At 46.5% G+C, this 19266-nt stretch overlaps 7 protein-coding genes, 1 long non-coding RNA gene and 1 other non-coding gene across 9 annotated transcripts; 3 read left to right on the forward strand and 6 right to left on the reverse strand.

Annotated features, from left to right (window-relative positions):
* Positions 1 to 197: 197 nt before the first annotated feature.
* On the reverse strand, positions 198 to 875 carry LOC112348944 (dnaJ homolog subfamily C member 17-like). The gene has a single exon (XM_024682378.1). The coding sequence runs from the start codon at positions 873 to 875 to the stop codon at positions 198 to 200; it is 678 nt and encodes a 225-aa protein (XP_024538146.1).
* A 114-nt stretch (positions 876 to 989) lies between these two features.
* TRNAH-GUG lies at positions 990 to 1061 on the reverse strand. Its single transcript has one exon. It is a non-coding gene; the product is annotated as a tRNA-His (tRNA).
* A 109-nt stretch (positions 1062 to 1170) lies between these two features.
* On the reverse strand, positions 1171 to 2410 carry LOC9656144. Its single transcript, XM_002977561.2, has 3 exons — positions 2304 to 2410; positions 2065 to 2211; positions 1171 to 1745 (listed from the first exon to the last, which is right to left on the reverse strand). The coding sequence occupies exons 1-3, from the start codon at positions 2408 to 2410 to the stop codon at positions 1223 to 1225; spliced, it is 777 nt and encodes a 258-aa protein (XP_002977607.2). The 3' UTR covers positions 1171 to 1222.
* Positions 2411 to 2473: 63 nt separating this feature from the next.
* LOC9656145 (respiratory burst oxidase homolog protein A) lies at positions 2474 to 3703 on the forward strand. Its single transcript, XM_002977396.2, has 5 exons — positions 2474 to 2559; positions 3011 to 3117; positions 3222 to 3316; positions 3385 to 3561; positions 3668 to 3703. The coding sequence occupies exons 1-5, from the start codon at positions 2474 to 2476 to the stop codon at positions 3701 to 3703; spliced, it is 501 nt and encodes a 166-aa protein (XP_002977442.2).
* Positions 3704 to 3854: 151 nt separating this feature from the next.
* On the reverse strand, positions 3855 to 5114 carry LOC9639357. The gene is made up of 5 exons (XM_024682502.1): positions 4931 to 5114; positions 4729 to 4875; positions 4559 to 4666; positions 4446 to 4505; positions 3855 to 3965 (listed from the first exon to the last, which is right to left on the reverse strand). The coding sequence occupies exons 2-5, from the start codon at positions 4862 to 4864 to the stop codon at positions 3937 to 3939; spliced, it is 333 nt and encodes a 110-aa protein (XP_024538270.1). The 5' UTR covers positions 4865 to 4875; positions 4931 to 5114; the 3' UTR covers positions 3855 to 3936.
* A 2565-nt stretch (positions 5115 to 7679) lies between these two features.
* LOC112348946 (pentatricopeptide repeat-containing protein At3g29230-like) lies at positions 7680 to 8357 on the reverse strand. The gene has a single exon (XM_024682379.1). The coding sequence runs from the start codon at positions 8355 to 8357 to the stop codon at positions 7680 to 7682; it is 678 nt and encodes a 225-aa protein (XP_024538147.1).
* Positions 8358 to 8410: 53 nt separating this feature from the next.
* On the reverse strand, positions 8411 to 9593 carry LOC9656147 (pentatricopeptide repeat-containing protein At4g02750). The gene is made up of 2 exons (XM_002977564.2): positions 8552 to 9593; positions 8411 to 8463 (listed from the first exon to the last, which is right to left on the reverse strand). Exons 1-2 carry the CDS (start codon positions 9591 to 9593, stop codon positions 8411 to 8413), a joined length of 1095 nt encoding a protein of 364 aa, XP_002977610.2.
* A 226-nt stretch (positions 9594 to 9819) lies between these two features.
* On the forward strand, positions 9820 to 13218 carry LOC9656148 (calponin homology domain-containing protein DDB_G0272472). Its single transcript, XM_002977397.2, has 3 exons — positions 9820 to 9941; positions 10167 to 10326; positions 10382 to 13218. Exons 1-3 carry the CDS (start codon positions 9828 to 9830, stop codon positions 13129 to 13131), a joined length of 3024 nt encoding a protein of 1007 aa, XP_002977443.1. The 5' UTR covers positions 9820 to 9827; the 3' UTR covers positions 13132 to 13218.
* A 4717-nt stretch (positions 13219 to 17935) lies between these two features.
* On the forward strand, positions 17936 to 18177 carry LOC112348984. Its single transcript, XR_002993245.1, has 2 exons — positions 17936 to 18007; positions 18058 to 18177. It is a non-coding gene; the product is annotated as an uncharacterized LOC112348984 (long non-coding RNA).
* The last annotated feature ends 1089 nt before the right edge of the window (positions 18178 to 19266 follow it).

Raw genomic sequence — 19266 nt, forward strand, 5'->3', positions numbered from 1 at the left:
AATCACAGCCGTCTTGGTGGTCTGCTTGTTAAACCGGAAGTGCTCCGCCTGGTTCTCCCTCATGTAGAGCCACTCCTCGAGGTGCTTGTTGGGCTTGAACTCCATCCCGCCCACCATCGCTCTAGCTCTAGATCTAAAACAAATTTTAGGGTTCTTGAGAAAGACGAAGAGAAAAGAATTTAGGGTTCTTGAGAACGCTATCCTCCCATTTGTAACTTAAGCTCGGGATCGTTGCTAAATCCCGCGACAGCGCCAGAGGCGGATGCCCGGAACTTAAACACAATCGCGCCCGTTCCCTTCTTGCAATTCTTCGCTGGCGCTACGATCTTCTCAATCGGCCCAAACAATCCCAGAGCCTCGCGGAGCTTGGCCTCGTCGTATCCGGCGCTGCAATTCCAGCTCGCGCACACTGTTCTCTCGCAGGCCTCGCCGCTCACGCCACTGGCGACCTTGATCCGGGCGAGCTCATCGAGAGAGATCGCAGCGGCCTTGGCCACGGACGAGGACGCCCCCGATGGTTTGCTAGTGGGCTTCTTGATGACGAGATTGAGGCCCGAGACCTGGGATTTCTTCTTCTTGCGCTTGGGCGGGGGCTGGATCTGCGGGCCTTTGAGGATGCTGGAATACAACTCACAGTCATAGCGCTCGCGCTTGGTGTCGTCACAGAGTACCTGATAGGCGTCCTGGAGGGCCTGGAAATCCCTAGCCGCGGTCGCCTGATCGTCCAGGCGCTTGTCCGGGTGGCAGCGCAGCGATTGCGCCCGGTAGGCGCTGCGGATCTGTGCCGAGGATGCGTAGGCGCCGCCGTCCAAGCCTCCCTGGAGACCTAGAACCGTGTAGAGATCCTTGCGCTCTTGCTGCCCCCCTTTCTTCATCTTTCCCGAGAGCCCAGCCCTAATTGTGTGCTTTAGATTCGTCGAGTATATTCTATACTTAATCCAACGGCTGGTAGATTTTATATGAAAAAATGAACGTTTTCTTAAAGCGAATGTGGCTGCTGGGATTCGAGCCCAGGTCTCCACGGCCACAACGTGGAATTCTCACCACTAAACTACAGCCACATTAACCTTGACCAGTGGTCAAAAATAGTTGACTCTTTTTGACCATTTGGTTGACCGTAATATTCTCATTAAATTAGCCCTTCAATTCAATTTACTTTAAACCTTTAAAAACATTTTTTATTAAATCTTCCCAGATTTATTACACAAATTTATATTTCTACCTATCTGATGAAGGAGAAACTGGCTTCGTCCGAGCATGGCGGTGGCTCCTGGAAGGACTGGGCGGAGAGGCGGCTGTACGTGAGCCCAATCTCAAGGTAGACAAACCCAGTCTCTGGATCATCGACATGGAGCCCTTTCACGGCCAGCCACACGAGCAATTCCCTCGCCTGGACGCCCGAGAGATCCTCGATCCTGCTGGACCTCACCTTTCCCTTGATCTCCTCGCCATACCACAGCAGCTCCTCCTCGAGCTTCGCATAGCACGACCGGCTCAGCCGCATCTCGAACGATCCATCCTCCTCGTCCAGCGAGAAATCGGTCACCAGCGGCAGAGGGAACATCCCCTGGGGGAGATTGTAGCTGTCGAGCATCTTCGAGACGCGGCGGGGGGCATCGCGATCGCCCTTTGATCGATCCGACCCGTGCTTACCATGACGAGCATCCTCATGATCGTCCTGGCGGTAGCCACTGGCGGCAGCCAATCCAAAGAAGGCCGAGAACAGGAGGGCGATGGCAACCTTCCTAGACATTCTTGGATACAAATCGAGAAGAGAGAACGATTAAGAGAGACAGTGAGACGTTCACTTCTCGTCCCATCTTATATAGTTGCTCTGGGAGCGCCAGGTTGCATGCATGCCTCTCCTCTAACAGAAGACTGGGATATACCCTGGGAGACTCTGCTAGATTCGCGAAGAGTTTTAACTAACGTCTTTTGGTTTGTCTCAAAATTCTATAGGAAATACAGAAACAAATAGGTGAGGCTTGATGCTTACAGCCAAACACCATTTGGAATTGGAAAAAAAAAAAATATGTAATAGAAAAGCGCGATCCCTTCACGGGCAAGAGCTGGAGCTGTAGCGATGCTCGGGTACCCGCGATTTGCCCCGCATTATCAGGATCACCATGCTGCTTCGGCGCACTCGTATAATTCCGCCACCTCTTAAATATTGAAGAGAAATGCGTGAGCTTGGGAATGTAGTCCCCATCCCTGGTTGGGAATCCACGACTTGGATATTCTTAACAAAAGTATGAACCAAACAAAAACGCGACGTGTTTTTTCTATTTTGCCTTGTTCTTCACCGTTTTGTTCCATCCCCCCATTTCATGGTTGATGCAGTGCCAAAGGTTGTAGCTGCCAAGCCCCCAATGGTCTCCTCGTCATTCTGATATCGCCAGACCATAGCCATCTTTTCCTCCCTATTATTTCTCATTAAGCAAAGTCAATCGCGCTACTCAATCTGCAACCAAGAATGGTGCTGCTCATGATCATCGCGTTTTTGCTGGCCACGCACTGGTCGAGTAGAAATATTGTTAAGCTCCACTGGCCATTCCACAGGTTTGACGGGCTTCAATGCCTTTTAAAATGGTACTCGCACCATTTGATCGTCCTCGTTTACGGTCTTCTCATCGTTCACTCCATTGTTTTGTTCCTCGCTCGGGACTGGAGAGAAAATACGGTAAACACCTTTCTTCTTCTTCGTGTTTCGTTGTTCTCGCAGGCCTGGATGTATATAACTACCGCTCTACAAGCCTGTACTCAAAAGGTTAGCACTGTAAAGGTAAACAAAGTTGGATCTTTTCAAGTTTTGCTTGATCGATCCTTTTTTAACGATATTTCATTTACCCAGGAAATGTTCTTGCTTTATACATGACTATACATAAACCTCCGGGCTTTAGATTTCAGAGTGGAATATATCTCTTCTTGCAATGCCCAGCTGTTTCACCCTTAGAATGGTAAGATAGAAACAAAAGGCTTTTTTTTTCTGAAAGATTTTTTTGTGTTACAGCCATCCATTCTCCAGAACTTCCGCACCGGGAGATGAGTATGTAAGTGTACACATACGCAGCCTCGGGGATTGGACGCAAGAGCTAATGAAAATGTTCTCTCAAGTAAGTTTCTCGTGAAGAAAACTAACAAGTTTTTCATGGCTTATGTGCAGGTCGTATCAAGTTTGTTTTCTTAGCTTTTCGTATGATCTCTAAATTTTTTCCCTGTAGATATCCTGTGTTCATGGACCACATGGAGCACCATCACAGTCTCCTTTGAATGGTTTAAAGGAGCCATGACCGAAGTCTCTCAGCTTGATCACAAGGTCAGGAAAACTTTTGTGATTTCTATCTTCCTCTTTTTTTTACAAATCTTTGTTGTGCTTCTTTACAGGCCTTGATCGAGATGCATAACTATCTAACAAGTGTTTACGAAGAAGGAGACGCTCGCTCCATGCTTATCGGTGTGGTCCAAGCGTTGCATCACCCACTAAGTGGTGTTGATATTGTCTCTCACACTTCCATTGTGATTCATTTTCTTTCTCATTTGTTCTCTCGATTTCTTCCCCAGGTTTGAACACATTTTGCTCGTCCAAACTGGAGAAAAGTGTTTGCGAGGCTTGCATGCATGCCTCTCCTGTAACAGGCTTTTTCTGAAAGATTTTTTTGTGTTACAGCCATCCATTCTCCAGAACTTCCGCACCGGGAGATGAGTATTATGGCTTTGGGTGTTTGGCTCACTACCTCTGGAGCTCCAGTCATGAGAACAGGTGTTTACGGTCTTCTCATCGTTCACTCCATTGTTTTGTTCCTCGCTCGGTCATGGCTCGGAGGTTTGTTTGGTTGGATGTAATCCAGGTACGTCGGCTGCGCAGACTTGAAGTTCATGTGTACTATCTGCATGAACTTGATGTAATCCACAGTGGAAATCCGGTAAAATTGCAGGTTAAGTGATTGCTGCTGCAACCAGCTGATCTAAGGAAGGAAAAAACAGAAGAACATGTAAGAAGCTCTGACTGTGAAGATTCGTCAATAAAAAAAGGACGACAATGGCGATGGCGATGAAGCAATGAAAAGTATAAGAAATGCATAAACAATAAAGCACGTCAAAGCACACCCAAGCCAAGTAACAGAGACGGCCGGAACAATACTTTAGCTTTTCACTGTCAGGATCACAAGAACAATCAATCAGTCAAGGAAGAACATTACGATCAACTTATTGAAACGAGAGAAAAATAAAGCAAAGGAAAGAAACACCAGGGACCCGCAAGCAAGAGAATCAACCCAGAAGATGAAAACAAAAAGCCAAACTTGCCAGTAGCGGAGTAAGAAGAACTTGTAAGCAAAAAAACCAAACCACTGGAGAAGATGGAACTTGCAGCGAAGGGTAAGAAGAAGGACAAAAGAGAGAAATATCGCGGTGACGAAGAACCAAACACCAGACAAAAAACATACCTGCAACAGTAGCTGCTCCAAATCCCCGATCCATGTCAGAATGGGTGATCATCATCACAACTTCACAGAGTATTCTAGTTAGCACAATGCCCAGGTAACTTGGAAACACAAACTTTTGACAGTCATGAATTCTGGCTCTCCACCAGTGGCAACAGGGGGGATGCTTATCGACTGTGGGACAGTTTCTTTCTTCTTCTTCCTTGTCTGTAGCTTAAAGGACGCTTGAACGAAACAACAAAGTTCTGCATCAGTAAGTAAACAATTGGTGTCAACGAGCACGTACCAGTGCTTCCAGAAAGACAAGGTGCAATTATGTGTAACACAATCCTGTCCAAAAGAAAAAGTGTATAGAAAGAGCATATCACGTTCACAACAAGGGCAGCAATAGAGTTCTCATAATCTGTTAAGCGTTTTGACATCTCTCTCAGATCTGGAAATGCAGCAAAAAGATTCACATTTTAAAACATAAGATCTGGAGCTCTTACCAGAGAGAATGGTGAAATCAAATATGTACAAAGGGGCTCTCACAAGTCACAAGCTGAGTGTCGATTCCTCCATAGGCATGTTGTACTAGCGGCTTGGACTTCATGGCTCTCCCGGAAGAATTTTGTTGATGGAAGTACGCAAGAATTTCGTTGAATACATTGATTTAAAAGAAAAGGAAGATCAGAAACGCTGGCAAAAGGTAAAACAAAAAGCACCTTGATAATGCCGGTACCAAGCAATCTCGGATCTTGGTAGCGGTAATCTCGGATCTTAAGCAGGCACCAGCCTCCATGGGACATGGTTCCGAGCTCATAGTGAAAATCAAGAACAAAAACTGGAAGGAAGAACTAACCTGTGCCAAGCTTGCTCGTAACTGAAGTAAGAACTCTTCACAAGCTCTACCTCCGCACCTTGTGTCTCCTCGTCAACTGTCTTGCTTTTACCGCCATGTTCTAGGTTTTGTTTTTCATGATAGTGAAATTCATCAAAGGATTTGGAATTGCTACAGTTCCAACGCCACTTTCAGGAGCACTTGCTAGCATGGACTTGGCTTCGAGTGGCTATGTCCGCATGTATCCTCTGGAGCATTCTGTATCTCTTGTGGTAAAAAAATTCAAAGGAAGGTACATATATATAAAAGCTAGAAGAAGGAAGTGGTCTTTTTGGATATGGATATATATGAAATTGAAACATGTGGCTGATGTAATCACTTGAACAGACCATGCTGCGGCCTAATATGACACACACATACACGTCATGCATGACCATGGTCACAAATCACTTGTTTATTATGGACTAATTGAAAGAGAAGTGCATTAATGTAATGCATCAAGAAATTAGTTAATTTCCTCTACTTTATGAGTTGTCGCAGTTTAAATTTCTTAAAACTACAGTCAACAAGGTTTGACTACAAGATCCAAACACCAAAAGAGTTTGTGCGAAGCTCACCATAATGGACACAGAAACAATGTTGGGCAAACATTGTGTTCTTCATAATGAGAACTTTTTCCTTCTTGAGTAGTGATGGAGAGGAATCTTTTGGGCGGTTCCTACATAATACAAATGAAATGCAAGTTTTTGGCACAAACACCAACATTTTTATCTTGATATTGTATAAGGAACTTATATAGTTACTGTGCAGCACTCTGGCACAATACACACAGCATACATAACCAACCACAAACATACACACACATTTCTTCATTTATGTTATTCATCCCCAATGGCTTCCAGATGGTGTGGTGTTGGTGTGCAATTTTCAACTTCAATTTTCTGTATCTCCTTGTAGAACTTGTCCACAACCCAGACTTCCCCTCTGTTGCAGCCAAAAGCTTGTCCTTTGACTATCAAATGATATAGAAAATTGGGGTCATTTGGTTCCCTATAGACTTTTGTATAAAAAGGTGGAACTTCACAGCAACCTAGCTAGGGGGAGCCACAACAACAAGGATTTGGGGCATGCATGCCCCAAAGAGCTGTTTTCATTTGGCTAGTTTCAATCAATGTCATGGCATCCTTATAATAAACGTATGGAGGATATGATGGGAAGCTTTTGTAAAGAACAAGTTTGGTTGGCTCAGTGATGGTTTTTGTCTTGACCACAATCATAACCCTTTGAGGCCAAGAGCTTATTGGAGTGGAGAACATCGCCAACACCCATGCTCAACACAATAGTAATAGCCTTGCTTGCTCCCACAATTAATGGTGCACCACTCCCACACATTTTGGCAGATCAAAAGAAGAATATGCAAAACAAGGAAAGAATTGACGCAGTGTGGGGAGGAGAGCATGCACATTAAAATTTATAGCCCTGGTGAAACTAAGCTTTGTCACAAAGTAAGGATTTGGCATTGCTACAACTCCCAACACCACATTCATGCAAAAGGACAAAGCCAAGATAGGTTAGCAAGTGGTCCTACTCTTGTCTTGTGGTATGTAAATAACTGAGAAAATTCAAAGGATGATACAACATATGACATGTATATCAAAAGTGAGCCTGGTGGTAGATATCACGTCTAATACAAGAAGATCTCAATTTGTTTAAAATATATAAATCTTCTCAAACAAACTAAATTGCATTGCATGCATGTCTTGAACACTTCATATATATATGGGCTGCTCTAAAAGGATTGTTGATTCGTGCAGTTCGTACACCTCTTTCAAAGAGTGAATCTTACAAGATCAGAACCCTAAATTCTCTGCCACGTGGCACACATTTGGGCAGACCAAAAGCAAAACCAGAAAAGAACGAAGAGAACTGAGGCAGTGTGGGGAGGAGAACATGCACCTTGCAATTTATAGCCTTGGTGAAACTATGTAATTCATCATCACAAAGTAAGGATTTGGCATTGCTACAGTTCCAACACCACTATCTTGGCTTCCGGTGGCCATCTCTGCTGGCATACTCGGTATGTAAATAACTGAGAAAATTTAAAGAATTATCGGTACAACATGTGGTGAGCTATATGACATCTATATCAAAAGTGAGCGTGGTGGTAGACTCCTTGTGCAAGTGGAAACGTCAAGGCTGCGGAACACAAATGTGGGTGCCAAACAATACAAGAAAGAAGATTTGAATTTGTTAAAATATATAAATCTTCTTAGACGAACTAAATTGCATATTGCATACACGTCCTGAAGTGTATGCATATTGCATACACTTCACATATATATGAAGTGATATAAGGATTGTTAATATCCATTAGACAATACTAAAGCTAGAATTTATTCTGATAAGGTTTTGTGGGTTTACGTAATTACAGTGCTTAGAAAGACCAAGGATCCATCGTGCGTGGGATCCAGCTCCAGAATACTTTTAGCAACACGTACACCTCTTTCAAAGTCAGAGTGAATCTTACAAGATCCAAGCAGTGCTCCCCGCACCACGATGCTTGGAGGGAAAGGCGAAAAATTAATCAACACCTCCGCATCTTCTAGCCTTCCAACACGTCCCAGAAGATCAATCACGCAGGAAAAGTGTTCCGCAACAGGTGCTAGCTCGTAGTCGGAGAGCATCGCCGTGAAGTAGTGGCAGCTGGAACTTACAAGTCCTGCATGGCTGCAAGCAGCAAGAACGCTCACGAAAGCCACCGCATTTGGGGTCACTGCTTCGAGCAGCATTTGGTGGAAGAGATGGATGGATTCTCGAGTGCGGCCGTTCTGGAGGAGAGCTCCCAGGAGTGTGTTCCAGGTAACCAGAGCAAGCTGCGGCATTCTCTCAATCATTTCGATGGCTCTACTCAGCTGCCCGTTCTGGACGTAAGCTCCGACCATGGAGTTCCACGTTACCTCGTTCCGGCTGGAGATCCCATCGAAAGTTCTCTTGGCATCGTCGCAGTAGCCGTTCAGCGAGTACCCCGCGAGCAACATGTTCCACGATGCGATATCAACTTGGAGCATTCTTTCAATGAGCTGCCTCGCTTCCATTAAGAGACCACTCAGCGTGTAGAGCTCCACGAGCGCAGCACAGGAGCTCGAGCTCACAAGAGGCATATTTTGAAACAAAACTGCGGCTTCCTCGAGCACCAAATTTCTACAGCACTCCAAAACCACGATGCTCCACGAAGACGCGGTTCGATGTCTCATTTCCTTGAAGAAATACAATGCCTTGAGCAGCTCACCATTCTGGGAATATCCCACCAGCATTGTATCCAAAGTCACCTCATCTCGCAGGGGCATTGTCTCAAGGAGCCTCTCGGCCTTGTCCGTACACCCGGCGAGCGTGTACGTCGCGAGCATTGTGTTCGCGGCCACGACGTCCATCATTGGGATCTTGCAAAGGAAAATATCCTCCGCCTGTGCAAAGTCTCCATGGCAGGAATATGCCTGGATCATGGCTGTCCAGGAGAAAACGCTCCGTGAGGGGCTCGTCTCAAACATGAGCTTGGCGTCCTCCACATGCCCGGCCATGGCATATGCCAAAAGCATCACGTTCCAAGGGACGAGAGTCCAACAAGGCATCTTGTAGAAAAGAAGTTTTGCCTCTTCAAGATGCCCAAGATCCGCATATACGTGCACCATTTCGGTCCATGTCACAACGTTTCTCTCCAGCATCGAGTCGAAAACTTTGAGAGCCTCTTCAATCTGGAAACATGCCGCGTAGCAGCTGATCATGACCGTACACGTTACCACATTGATCTCCGGCATGGAATCAAAAGCCTCCAATGCCATGTCAAAATTCCCGCTTTGGGTATATGCAGCTAGCATCGAAGTCGACGTGATTACATTCCACATTGGCATCCGACCATAAATCTGCTGGGCCACCTCCACTTTCCCTAATTCCGCCAGTGGCTGGATCATCGACGTCCAAGAAGCAACGCTTCTCTCACCCATAGCGTTGAAAGCTTTCCACGCGGAATCCAAATGCCCAGCCTTGGCATATGCTGCAAGCATGACATTCCTCGACACAAGATTAGGGCAGGGCAGAGAATCGAACAGCAAGCTCGCCTCGTTTAAACGACCATTAGCGGCAAAAGTTGCCATGATAGCCGTCCATGAAACCACGTCTTTTTGCGGCATTCTATCGAAGAGATTCTTGGCGCTGGACAGATCCCCATTTAGGGCAAATGCCTGGAGCATCATGTTCCACGAGTAGAGGTTTCGATCTCTGGCGCGCTGGAACACGGCGAATGAATCGGCCGCGCTGCCGCATTTGCCATACATCTCGACGAGGAGATTGGATAGGTAAGAACCGTGTCGGCGATCGATCCCGCGCCCATGGATCGCGCAATTCAGGCGTTGAGCTTGGCGGAGATCTCTGGCATTCCCGCAGGATCGGATGAGGCGAGCGAGGTGCTCTATCGCCGCCGCTGCCAGATCTTCTCTTCATCCCAAGGAGAAGTGGAAATATTTTGGGGGAGAAATCGTCAAGCCCTAGAACAGAGGGTTTGATTGAGGATGCTGGAGAAGATTGGACTTCCGCCCAGGCCGTCTGCGCGTGGCCGGACCTGGGTGGTGGATGCGTCGCACTGCCAGAACTGCGCCTCGCCTTTCTCGATCTTCAATCGCAAGGTATGGATCTAGAGATTGACGACGATTTCTCATCGCATTGTGGCTTCTAGCATCAGTCGCGAGTTTTTCTTTCTTAGTGTAGCATTGCGAGCTCTGAGCTAGAATTCCAGCGATCAAGATCTTTTGCTCCTGTTGTTTGCATGCCTTGCATTTATTTTCGTGGCGACTGTTTTCCTTTGGTTCTTGGTGGCATTTGCGATGATCTTCTCATCTCTTTTTTCACAGCACCATTGTCGGAGATGTGGAGGCCTTTTCTGTGGCAACTGTGTCCAATCCAGAATGTATCTCCGCGGCCAAGGAGACGCTCCAGTACGCATTTGTGAGCCTTGCAAGAAGCTAGAAGAAGCCGCTCGCTTCGAAGCTCGCCAGGGACGCAAAAAGAAAGGTGGGCAAACATCGTGTTCTTCCTGACGAGAACTAAACTTTTTGCTTCTAAGCAGTAGAGGAAACCAGTGATGAAGAGGACTTACTAAAGGCTCTTCTCGTAAACAAAGAATCGGAACCTGCTACCTCGGAACCAGTCTCGCCGGAAGCTTTGCGACAGCAGGCGCAGGAGGCGAGAGCTACATATTCTGCCTTGAAAAAGGAAGGGAAGGCCGAAGATGCAACCAAGGCCTTCAGGCGTGCCAAAGAACTCGAACGGCAGGCTGATGCGTTAGCATTGTTTCTTCGTAGAAACGTTAAAAAGGCTTCAAAGGCTAGCAGTGCCACTGAAGAGAATACTTTGCAAACAACGAAGTCCGAGAACTTTGGAAAGACTGTTGGTATGTCTTCCGAAAGGCCATCGAGAAGAAGCACAGGTGACGAAGATCTTATGAAGGAGCTTAGAGATCTTGGCTGGTCGGAGGACCTGGATAGGAAAAAGGCCTCTGACGCAGACATACTGAGCGAAGGCGAGCCTACTTCAAGCACCGCAGCTGGAACACTACAGATGGAAATTCTTGGTCTCAAAAGAAAAGCATTAGCTCTCAAACGGGAAGGAAAGATGGCAGAAGCGAAGGAGGAGCTCAAGAAGGCCAAAGTTCTGGAGAGACGGCTGGAAGAGATCCAAACTCTAGGTGAAGATGTATTAGATGAAGAGGAGGAGGACGACGGGGATGAAGTTAGCGCGGTTTTGAAAGCCTTGGAGAAAGAAGTGGATACGAAGCACAAAGGCTCTGGGAAGGAAGTTCCACTTTCTGCTGCTAGTCTTCCAGTCTTCACCGAGGAAGACGAGGCACAAGTTCACGTAAGCGATACGGACATGTCCGATCCAGATATGATCGCGGCGTTAAGGGCCATGGGCTGGGCTGAGGAAGCCGGAGTCCTGGAAAGTTTCAGCGCTCCGAGGACTGACCGCATCAATAAACAGGAGCTCCAGGCTGAAATTCTACGTCACAAACGCGAGGCCTTGGCTCTCAAGCGTGCTGGAAAGATGGCGGAGGCTCGAGACGAGCTGAAGCAAGCAAAGACCTTGGACCAGATGCTGGAGGCGTCACAAGTTCCAAAGCCCGAGGCTATGACGGAGGATGATGAGCACGTCGAGGTCAGCTATCAAGATATGCAAGATCCAGAGATGCTAGCAGCGCTGCAAGCGTTGGGATTCAGCGAGCCGGATATGAAGAAGGAAAAGCGCGCTCTGGAGGAAGAAGTGAGTGCTGTTAAGTGGTCAGCAGCTGCAATGCAGTCGCGAGAACAGGCAAAACACCAGACGGATCAGGCCGCCTTGAAACCGATGAAAATCCCAGCGACAACATCCTACATTATCGACGACGTTGACGATACTGGCGAGGCACTCACCATCCAAAGCTTAAAGTCCGATCCAGAACTTGCTGCTGCTTTGAAAGGGATGAACCTGGATGGCGAGGTTGGAGAACTTCCACCGTCGCACGCAGAAGCTGTAGACACACCTCAAAGACGGCCGAAACCGAGAGCTATACCTACCATGCAAGAACTACCGCAAAGAAGCAAGCGTGAGATTCAGAAGGAACTCCTTGGTAGAAAGAGGAAGGCGTTGGCTCTGAGGCGTGAAGGGAAAGAGGACGAGGCTGAGAAGGAACTCAAGGACGCCAGCGTTCTAGAGGCACAACTCAAGGCTCTGGAAGATGCGGAGAGACCTCCAGTTGATGTTCATGAGAACGAAGAAGTTGACGAGGATAACACCGAGCAGGCCGAGGTAACCGACGAGGACATGAATGATCCTGCTATGCTGGCCGCTCTGAGCGAGATGGGATTCAAAGGGGAGGTATCTACAAAAGCTAACGATAAGAAAGAAGAAGCAACACGGAGAGAGAGTTCTTTCGAAGGCGAATACGGAGAAATTGGCCTTCTGGTAGACATTGTTCCTCCGTTATTCTCGAGAGCTACACACACACCACCAGCCGCTCCCGTGAACCAACACCAAGACCTCCTCACTGGCGATATATTCGTACCATCGGTTCCCGAGAAGAAGACTATAGAGCCCCCGGCAGTTCTAGCAGCAGCGCAGCCTCCAGTGCCAAGCACGAACTTGAACTTGAACGTGCCTTCATCGAGCATCGAGCAGGAGATTCTGGAGCACAAAAGACGAGCTTTACAGTTCAAGAGATCTGGAAACGTAGCTGCTGCCAAGGAGGAGCTCCGACAAGCCAAACTTTTGGAGAACCACAGGCAAGCAGTGGCTGTGGAGGAGGTTCCAGTTCCACGTCCAAGTGGAGCAGCACCACCGAAAGATAGCAGCCGGATCTCTCCTCCAGCCACAGGTCAGGCACCTCGCTCGAAGGACAGGATGAAGATACAGCAAGAATCTCTTGCTCACAAAAGAAGAGCCTTGGCACTGAGGAAAGAAGGCAAGATGGACGAGGCCGAGGCCGAGTTTGAGAAAGCAAAGGCTCTGGAGAAGCAGATGGAAGAGATGGACCCTCCATCTCGAGTTCCGGGTTTGCAAGCGAGCGCTATGGACGGAGTGGAAGATCTTTTGGATCCACAGCTTCTGGCAGCTCTCTCAGGTCTTGGCTGGCAGGATGAGGAGATGAAGCTGCCGTCCTCTCGATCTCCTCAGCAGCAACAGCAGCAACAGAAGCAAAGCAGCTCCTCGCCATCGCAAGAGCTGCAAGATCGAGTGCGAAAGCTAAAAGTCCGTGCTGTGGAGCTCAAGCGAGCTGGAAGGCAGCAGGAAGCGCTGGAAGTTCTTAGAGAGGCAAAAGCTCTCGAGAACAAAAACAAAAGCTAGCAAAACTCTAGTATGGGCTGGCATATTCATTTTGGCATCAAGCCAAAAGATTCTCTGAATATACTAAAACGGCAACAGCTTTCTCTATGACTCGGCTTCTATATAAAACATTGACAATTCACCCAAGGTGTGGTTGAGATGAGGAGCATGTATTTCTTACTAATTGCTAGCCTTCTGTGGCTAGTGGTTGATTGCGGTAGATTAGGTTATATTGCTGGTAAGCTACACCCATTCAACTCCTTATTTCCAGGTGTACACCGGCAATGTGGCCCAGCCTATTTCCAGGTGTACACCGGCAATCGCCGCCTTGTTCACTTGTGCTTCCTGATTAATATTCCAAGAGTACTCTTTTTTCTTTTCTTTCTTTCTCCTCGTAATTACGTACGAGAAACAGTCATCTTCATCTTGTGCATTTTTGCTGTTTATTTTGAGAGAGCTATAACGCGAGCACTCCTCTTTGCGATTCTGTGAGGTTTCCGGCCAGCTGAGAGCTGCTTGCTCGGTTCTTGCGGCAGATTGCAGATCAGTAGTGCGATTGTATAACAAGAAAGAAAGAAAGACAACATGCCCCTTTCTCTAAGGCTTAATTAGACTCTTGTTTCGACTGCCGTTTTCGTTTTGAGGATGATTTTCACAGCCATGGCGTATGGTCTTCCTTCCTGGTACAGCATGACATTGATATGGAATGGCCAGGATTGAGCTAGACTTCACATGAACATGAATGGAGATGAGTGAAGCAGTAGAGGACACGATCATGAATACGGTCAGAAAAACTGACGGAGTTATTGAAGTTTGTTTGGTTCCTACAAAGAAGACTTTTGCGCATTTCTCTTCAATATTTTAGAGGTGCAAAATTGTTTTTGTTGAGAGCACAAGGTGGGAGTCAGGGGTGATGATGTGAGCTGTAGCGGTGCTCGGCCACCCGCCTGAAATTTGCCCCACATTATCAGTCCAACTCTTACTGGTGAAAGGATCAGACCAATCTTAGATTATCCTAGCAGTGTTGAGGTAAAAACATATTTGATCCGAGATGATCCAAGCAAAGGTGGCACCGATCAATGCTGACAACTACAAGTCGTGTAAATACATCCTAATTGCTGATTGAGATCTTTCGCCTAGGTTTGGCATACATTCGGCCAATTCATCATGCCAGGAGAAAGACGCACAAAGATAGCCAAGACAAATCCAGAGGTGAGGAGGTATCGAAAGATTTCTTATATTTGTTTGAAGAGGGAACCCATTGATTGTGTAGCCAACACAAGGGAGGAGCTGGTGAACCGTAATCTAATTCTTTTTGGGTGAAATTCTCTTAATGTAACCACTCAAATCTCTTTGCAACTCTCTGAGGTTTTCTGCCAGCAGAGAGCTGCTTGCTCGGTGCTTGCTGCAGATTGCAGATCAGTAGCCTGATTGACTTTACAAGAAAGAATTAGACAGGAACAAAACAACATTTCCCTTTCTTTGTTTCATGACTGTAGCTTCTTTGCTTACCTGGGCTTTCCTTGTTCAAAGCAGAGCAGGCTAGCATCTCTTGTAAAGAGAGGAAAATTTTGAAACAAGAGATTCTAGCCTGCTCTGCTTTGAACAAGGAAAGCCCAGGTAAACAAAGAAGCTACAGTTGTTGAGGTATACGCTCTCTATGACATGATCCTAGGTGGCAGGAGTGCCATTTCATTGATCCAGGTGTAGGCTAGAGGTGTGTCTCTTCATCATGTATATATAGCTATGATATATATGACTATACTGGGAGTCATCCACCATCATGTAGCTTCCGCTCTTCTTCTCTTCATGGTATCGGAGCCCTGAGGGCTTCAGATCCTAGGACGATGGCGCTGGCCAAGGAGGAGGCCAGCGAGGATGACGATGAGCCACCAGACGTGGCTGAGAGGTGCCAAGATTTGGCACTGTGCTGCATTGAGCGCCAAGGTAACGGCACTAGCAAGCTGAGCAAGGCGCTAGGGTGTGATCGAGCAGAGACTGGCCCGGAGGCACTGGCAGAGGTGCTGAGAGAGGGCTGGCTTGAGGCACCGAGTGGTACTGGAGTGCTGAGTGAGGCGCTGGAGAGCAGCCGAAGGCGCTAGCAGAGGCGCTGAGAGGAGGCACCGAGCAGAGACTGCACTAGGGCGCTGAGCAAGGTGCTGAGAGGCGGAGAGACTGCACTAGGGCGCTGAGCAAGGCGCTGAGGCGCTGGCACAGGCGCTGAGAGAGGGCTGGCGTGAGGCACCGAGCACAGGCACGAGCAGATAGGCACTGGCAGAGGCGCTGAGAGAGGAGAGACTGCGATCAGAGGCCGTGAACGAGGCGCTAGGGCGTGCGAGGCCTCGTAGAGACTCACCAGAGGTGAGTGCCGGGCCTAGAGGCACGAGGCACCGAGGGCTGGCCAAGCAGAGACTCCACTGGAGCGCTGAGTGAGGCGCTGCTGTGAGAAGGCATTGGCAGAGGCGCTGAGAGGAGGCACTGAGCAGAGACAGATTTCTGTCGTGGATATGACAGAGTGCTTGGATGCAGAGGGAGAGTGATCTCAGATTCATGTCATCGAGATCGAGAGGGAGTGTTGAGGTATACGCTCTCTATGACATGATCCTAGGTAGCAGGAGTGCCACTTCATTGATCCAGGTGTAGGCTAGAGGTGTGTCTCTTCATCATGTATATATAGCTATGATATATACGACTATACTGAGAGTCATCCACCATCGTAGCTTCTGCTCTTCTTCTCTTCATGTGTTATGAAATGGGGACTCCCAGCCTTGTGAGTGCAGCAGCGCTCCATGCTGGGTCCACCTTTATTGCGGAAGACAGATCAAGAACAGAATGTGTTGGGCGTGATCACCTACAGAACCTAAACGGATGTGTCCCTTCTGCTGACGTGGCATCCCAGCTTGAGATTGCGGCTTAAGTCCTCAACACTCCCACTCGAGCTAAGTTGGGGTCAGCCTCGAGCAACTGCACACCAAGAGCTTGGACATGCTTGGAGAATGCAGCTAGGGGCAGAGCTTTTGTGAAAACATCTGCCACCTGATCTCCCGTCGCACAATACACTAGCTGTATGTGCTTGGTACGTCCGTGATACTTCGGGTTCTTCTTGGACTTGCTCCCACTGGTTCCATTAGTTCACTGGGCCCAACCTGTCCCACACTGTTGCAGATCGCTTGCCCTTTGAAGATTGACCAGCAAATAGTGCTTGATCTTGAGATCCAACTCCCTCATTGGTCTCCATCAAGTTCTCTGCTGACTTCAACTGAAGGACCATTTGTCAAATTTCTTTGACGAGTGAGTAGTCGCTGTTGTCAGAAGATACTTCGCCACGCCTTTGATGACAACCGACTTGAGCTTCGGTTCACTCACTGGTGTCTTCGTGATGCGTGCGATCTGGCTTGCTACCTTCCTCAACCTTCCAACAAAGGCTTGAATGGACTCACCTTCATGCTGTCTTACAGAACCGAGTTCTGTCTCTAAGTCCAGCAATGTGGTCTCATTCTCCTTTCCGAGGGTTGCTTTCAGGTTTTCCCAGTTCTCGTGCGCAGTCTTCGTGATGTCGAGATGGCAACTGAACACCTTGCCCAGGCCTCTGCCTAGAATGCCCAAGGCCTTGATGTTCTTTCCATCCCACTCTTTGCAGTCAGCCTTGTCCGTTGTGGGAGGGCGCGTCCAGGAACCGTCGACCACTGGCCACAGCTCCTTCTGCATAAAGTAGTACTCGAGTTGCTCCTGCCATCTGCTGAAATCCTTGCCATCAAAGATCTCTATGGCGTCGCACACACTCCCCATCTTCAGGATCGTTCTTCACACGGGCTCCGATACCATGTTATGAAATGGGGACACCCAGCCTTGTGAGCGCAGCAGCGCTCCATGCTGGGTCCACCTTTATTGCGGAAGACGGATCAAGAATAGAATGTGTCGGGCGTGATCACCTACAAAACCTAAACGGATGTGCCCTTCTGCTGACGTGGCATCCCAGCTTGAGATTGCGGCTTAAGTCCTCAACAACAGTCATGAAACAAAGAAAGAGAAGTGTTGTTTTGTTCCTCTCGGGGCTCAGCATGAATTCTTTCAATATGGAATGGTGAGGATCAAGCTAGACACATGGGAGGATGAGTGAAGTAGTAGAGGACCACCAAGGGGCAGTTGTTAAGTATGCTTGTTTGTTTGTCTACTTCATACACTGCCCAAGCTCATGCTTTTAAGGGCAGCAAGATCGTACTTTCTATGAGTGTGCCTGCTTCAAGGTGGGAGTCGGCATGGTGATATTCTCGTAGCCGGTGGCTGATAATGTGGGGCAAATCACGCCAGGCAGGTGATTGGGCAGCACTACAACTCCAGCTCTTGCTTGTGAAGGAATCACTCATAGTTTTTTTTTGCCAATTATCATAACTTGGAGATTGAGTAGTTTTTCAACCTAAAAATCCTTTAGCTGGCAGACTGCTTTGCATTTGTATGGCATCTTCTGTGCTCGACTTGGTCACTGCACACTTACCACCTTTGCTACTTGATTGCAAGTGTTTGTGTTTGAGTGTTGGTATCTTCAATATAGAGACATGCCACTTGAGGCACTAGTTTGCACTCTTATTGCAAGGGGTGAAAGGATGGAAAAATGTACTTGGACAATATTTGTGAAAGTTATAAAGGTATGGAAGATATATTGCACTTTAGAGTTAAAGCTCTTTAGGAAGGAAACCACCTACACTAGACCAAAAAGCAACAATGCAATCATAGTGATAAGACCAAAAGGCAACAATGCAATTGTAGTGATAATGGAGATAAAGATGGAGTAAGTTTTAAATTAAACTTGCATTCCACCAGTCCCAAAGAGCAAATCGATGTGCAAGGAGACATTCTACTAGATATCGTAGAGTTCATCACAGAAACATGGCAGAATGTAAGCTACATTTTTCTCATGCTATGTGCTAAATCGATTTAATTATACAGATCCCTGAGTCAGCTATTTACTTCATTGAGGATGGAAAGAAGGTTCCTGCGTGCTGAAGTTTCTGTTTGATTCTTTGCATGAGGTTAATGCTCCAAGTGTCTCAATAAGTTCAACATCTAGGACATGTGACACTTTTTGTTTTAGCGACAAATATTTTTTAAATATGGCCTCTAATATATAGCGAGAACAGCACATGGCCAACCAAAAAAGTGGAGGCCAATGTTTCTTTTGGAAGTTATTCAAGTGTTGTTTTTAGTAAAATGGCTGAATTTCGCTATACACCCCTTCCAAAGGTCATTTTGTTCATCCTTTCAAAACTTTAGGGTTAAGATGTAATTTCACAACTGCCCAGTGCAGTAATTGTCTTAACCAATCCCATCATGCATTGACAATGCAATCATTTTGTGAATTTACAGTTTCCAGTAACATTTGTAGTCTGTAACATTAATAACCAATAAGAATAATGAAGTATAAAGAAAAACTTACCAGAAGACTGGTACAAAGTACTCCACTGTAGACTCCTGTTGCTTATATTCTCTATTATGCTTGAGCTTCCCAAAAACAATACATTTTATGGGATAGCTGCAGTTAGGATCATTGTCAATTGCAACACTAATAACATTGAGAGTGATATCTGCAGATATCTTCTTGTTGATATCATGGGCTTGGTGAAGAGATATCCTCAAAGTTGGTAAAACATAAAGAGCTCCAAAGTTAATACACCCTTCCTTCACTTTCTTTTGCACCCATTTCTTTGGCTCTGTCTTGACTATGGGCAATAACTTTGCCACTAAAAAAGGGCTAATTTATTAAAATTTAAATAATAAATAAATTAAAATTACTTTGTTTAATATATCAACTACCATTATGTCAATTTTTTATGACTTTTTGTTGAGTAAAGCACATAATTTTTTAAGATATCATTAGTGTCTTCATCCATTTTTTTCATTTCTTCCAAAGTCTTAATTATCCCAGATCCATTACCTAAAAAAAAAATTTATAAATTAAAATTTTAAAATAAAAAGGTATTACAAAAAAAAATAATAGTAGTAAATGGAGATTGCCTTGGTTGAACTAATTTTTCTGTTTCATCATGATATTTGTGATATGCCTCATATTTACCCATTTTCAATTTTACCACTTTTTTCTTTCTAATTGCATTTTATCCTAATATATTGAATGCATTATTACTTGGTGGGAATCTAAAA

The sequence above is a fragment of the Selaginella moellendorffii genome, unplaced genomic scaffold (assembly GCF_000143415.4).
Source record: "Selaginella moellendorffii unplaced genomic scaffold, v1.0 SELMOscaffold_34, whole genome shotgun sequence".
Classification (NCBI taxonomy): Eukaryota; Viridiplantae; Streptophyta; class Lycopodiopsida; order Selaginellales; family Selaginellaceae; genus Selaginella; species Selaginella moellendorffii.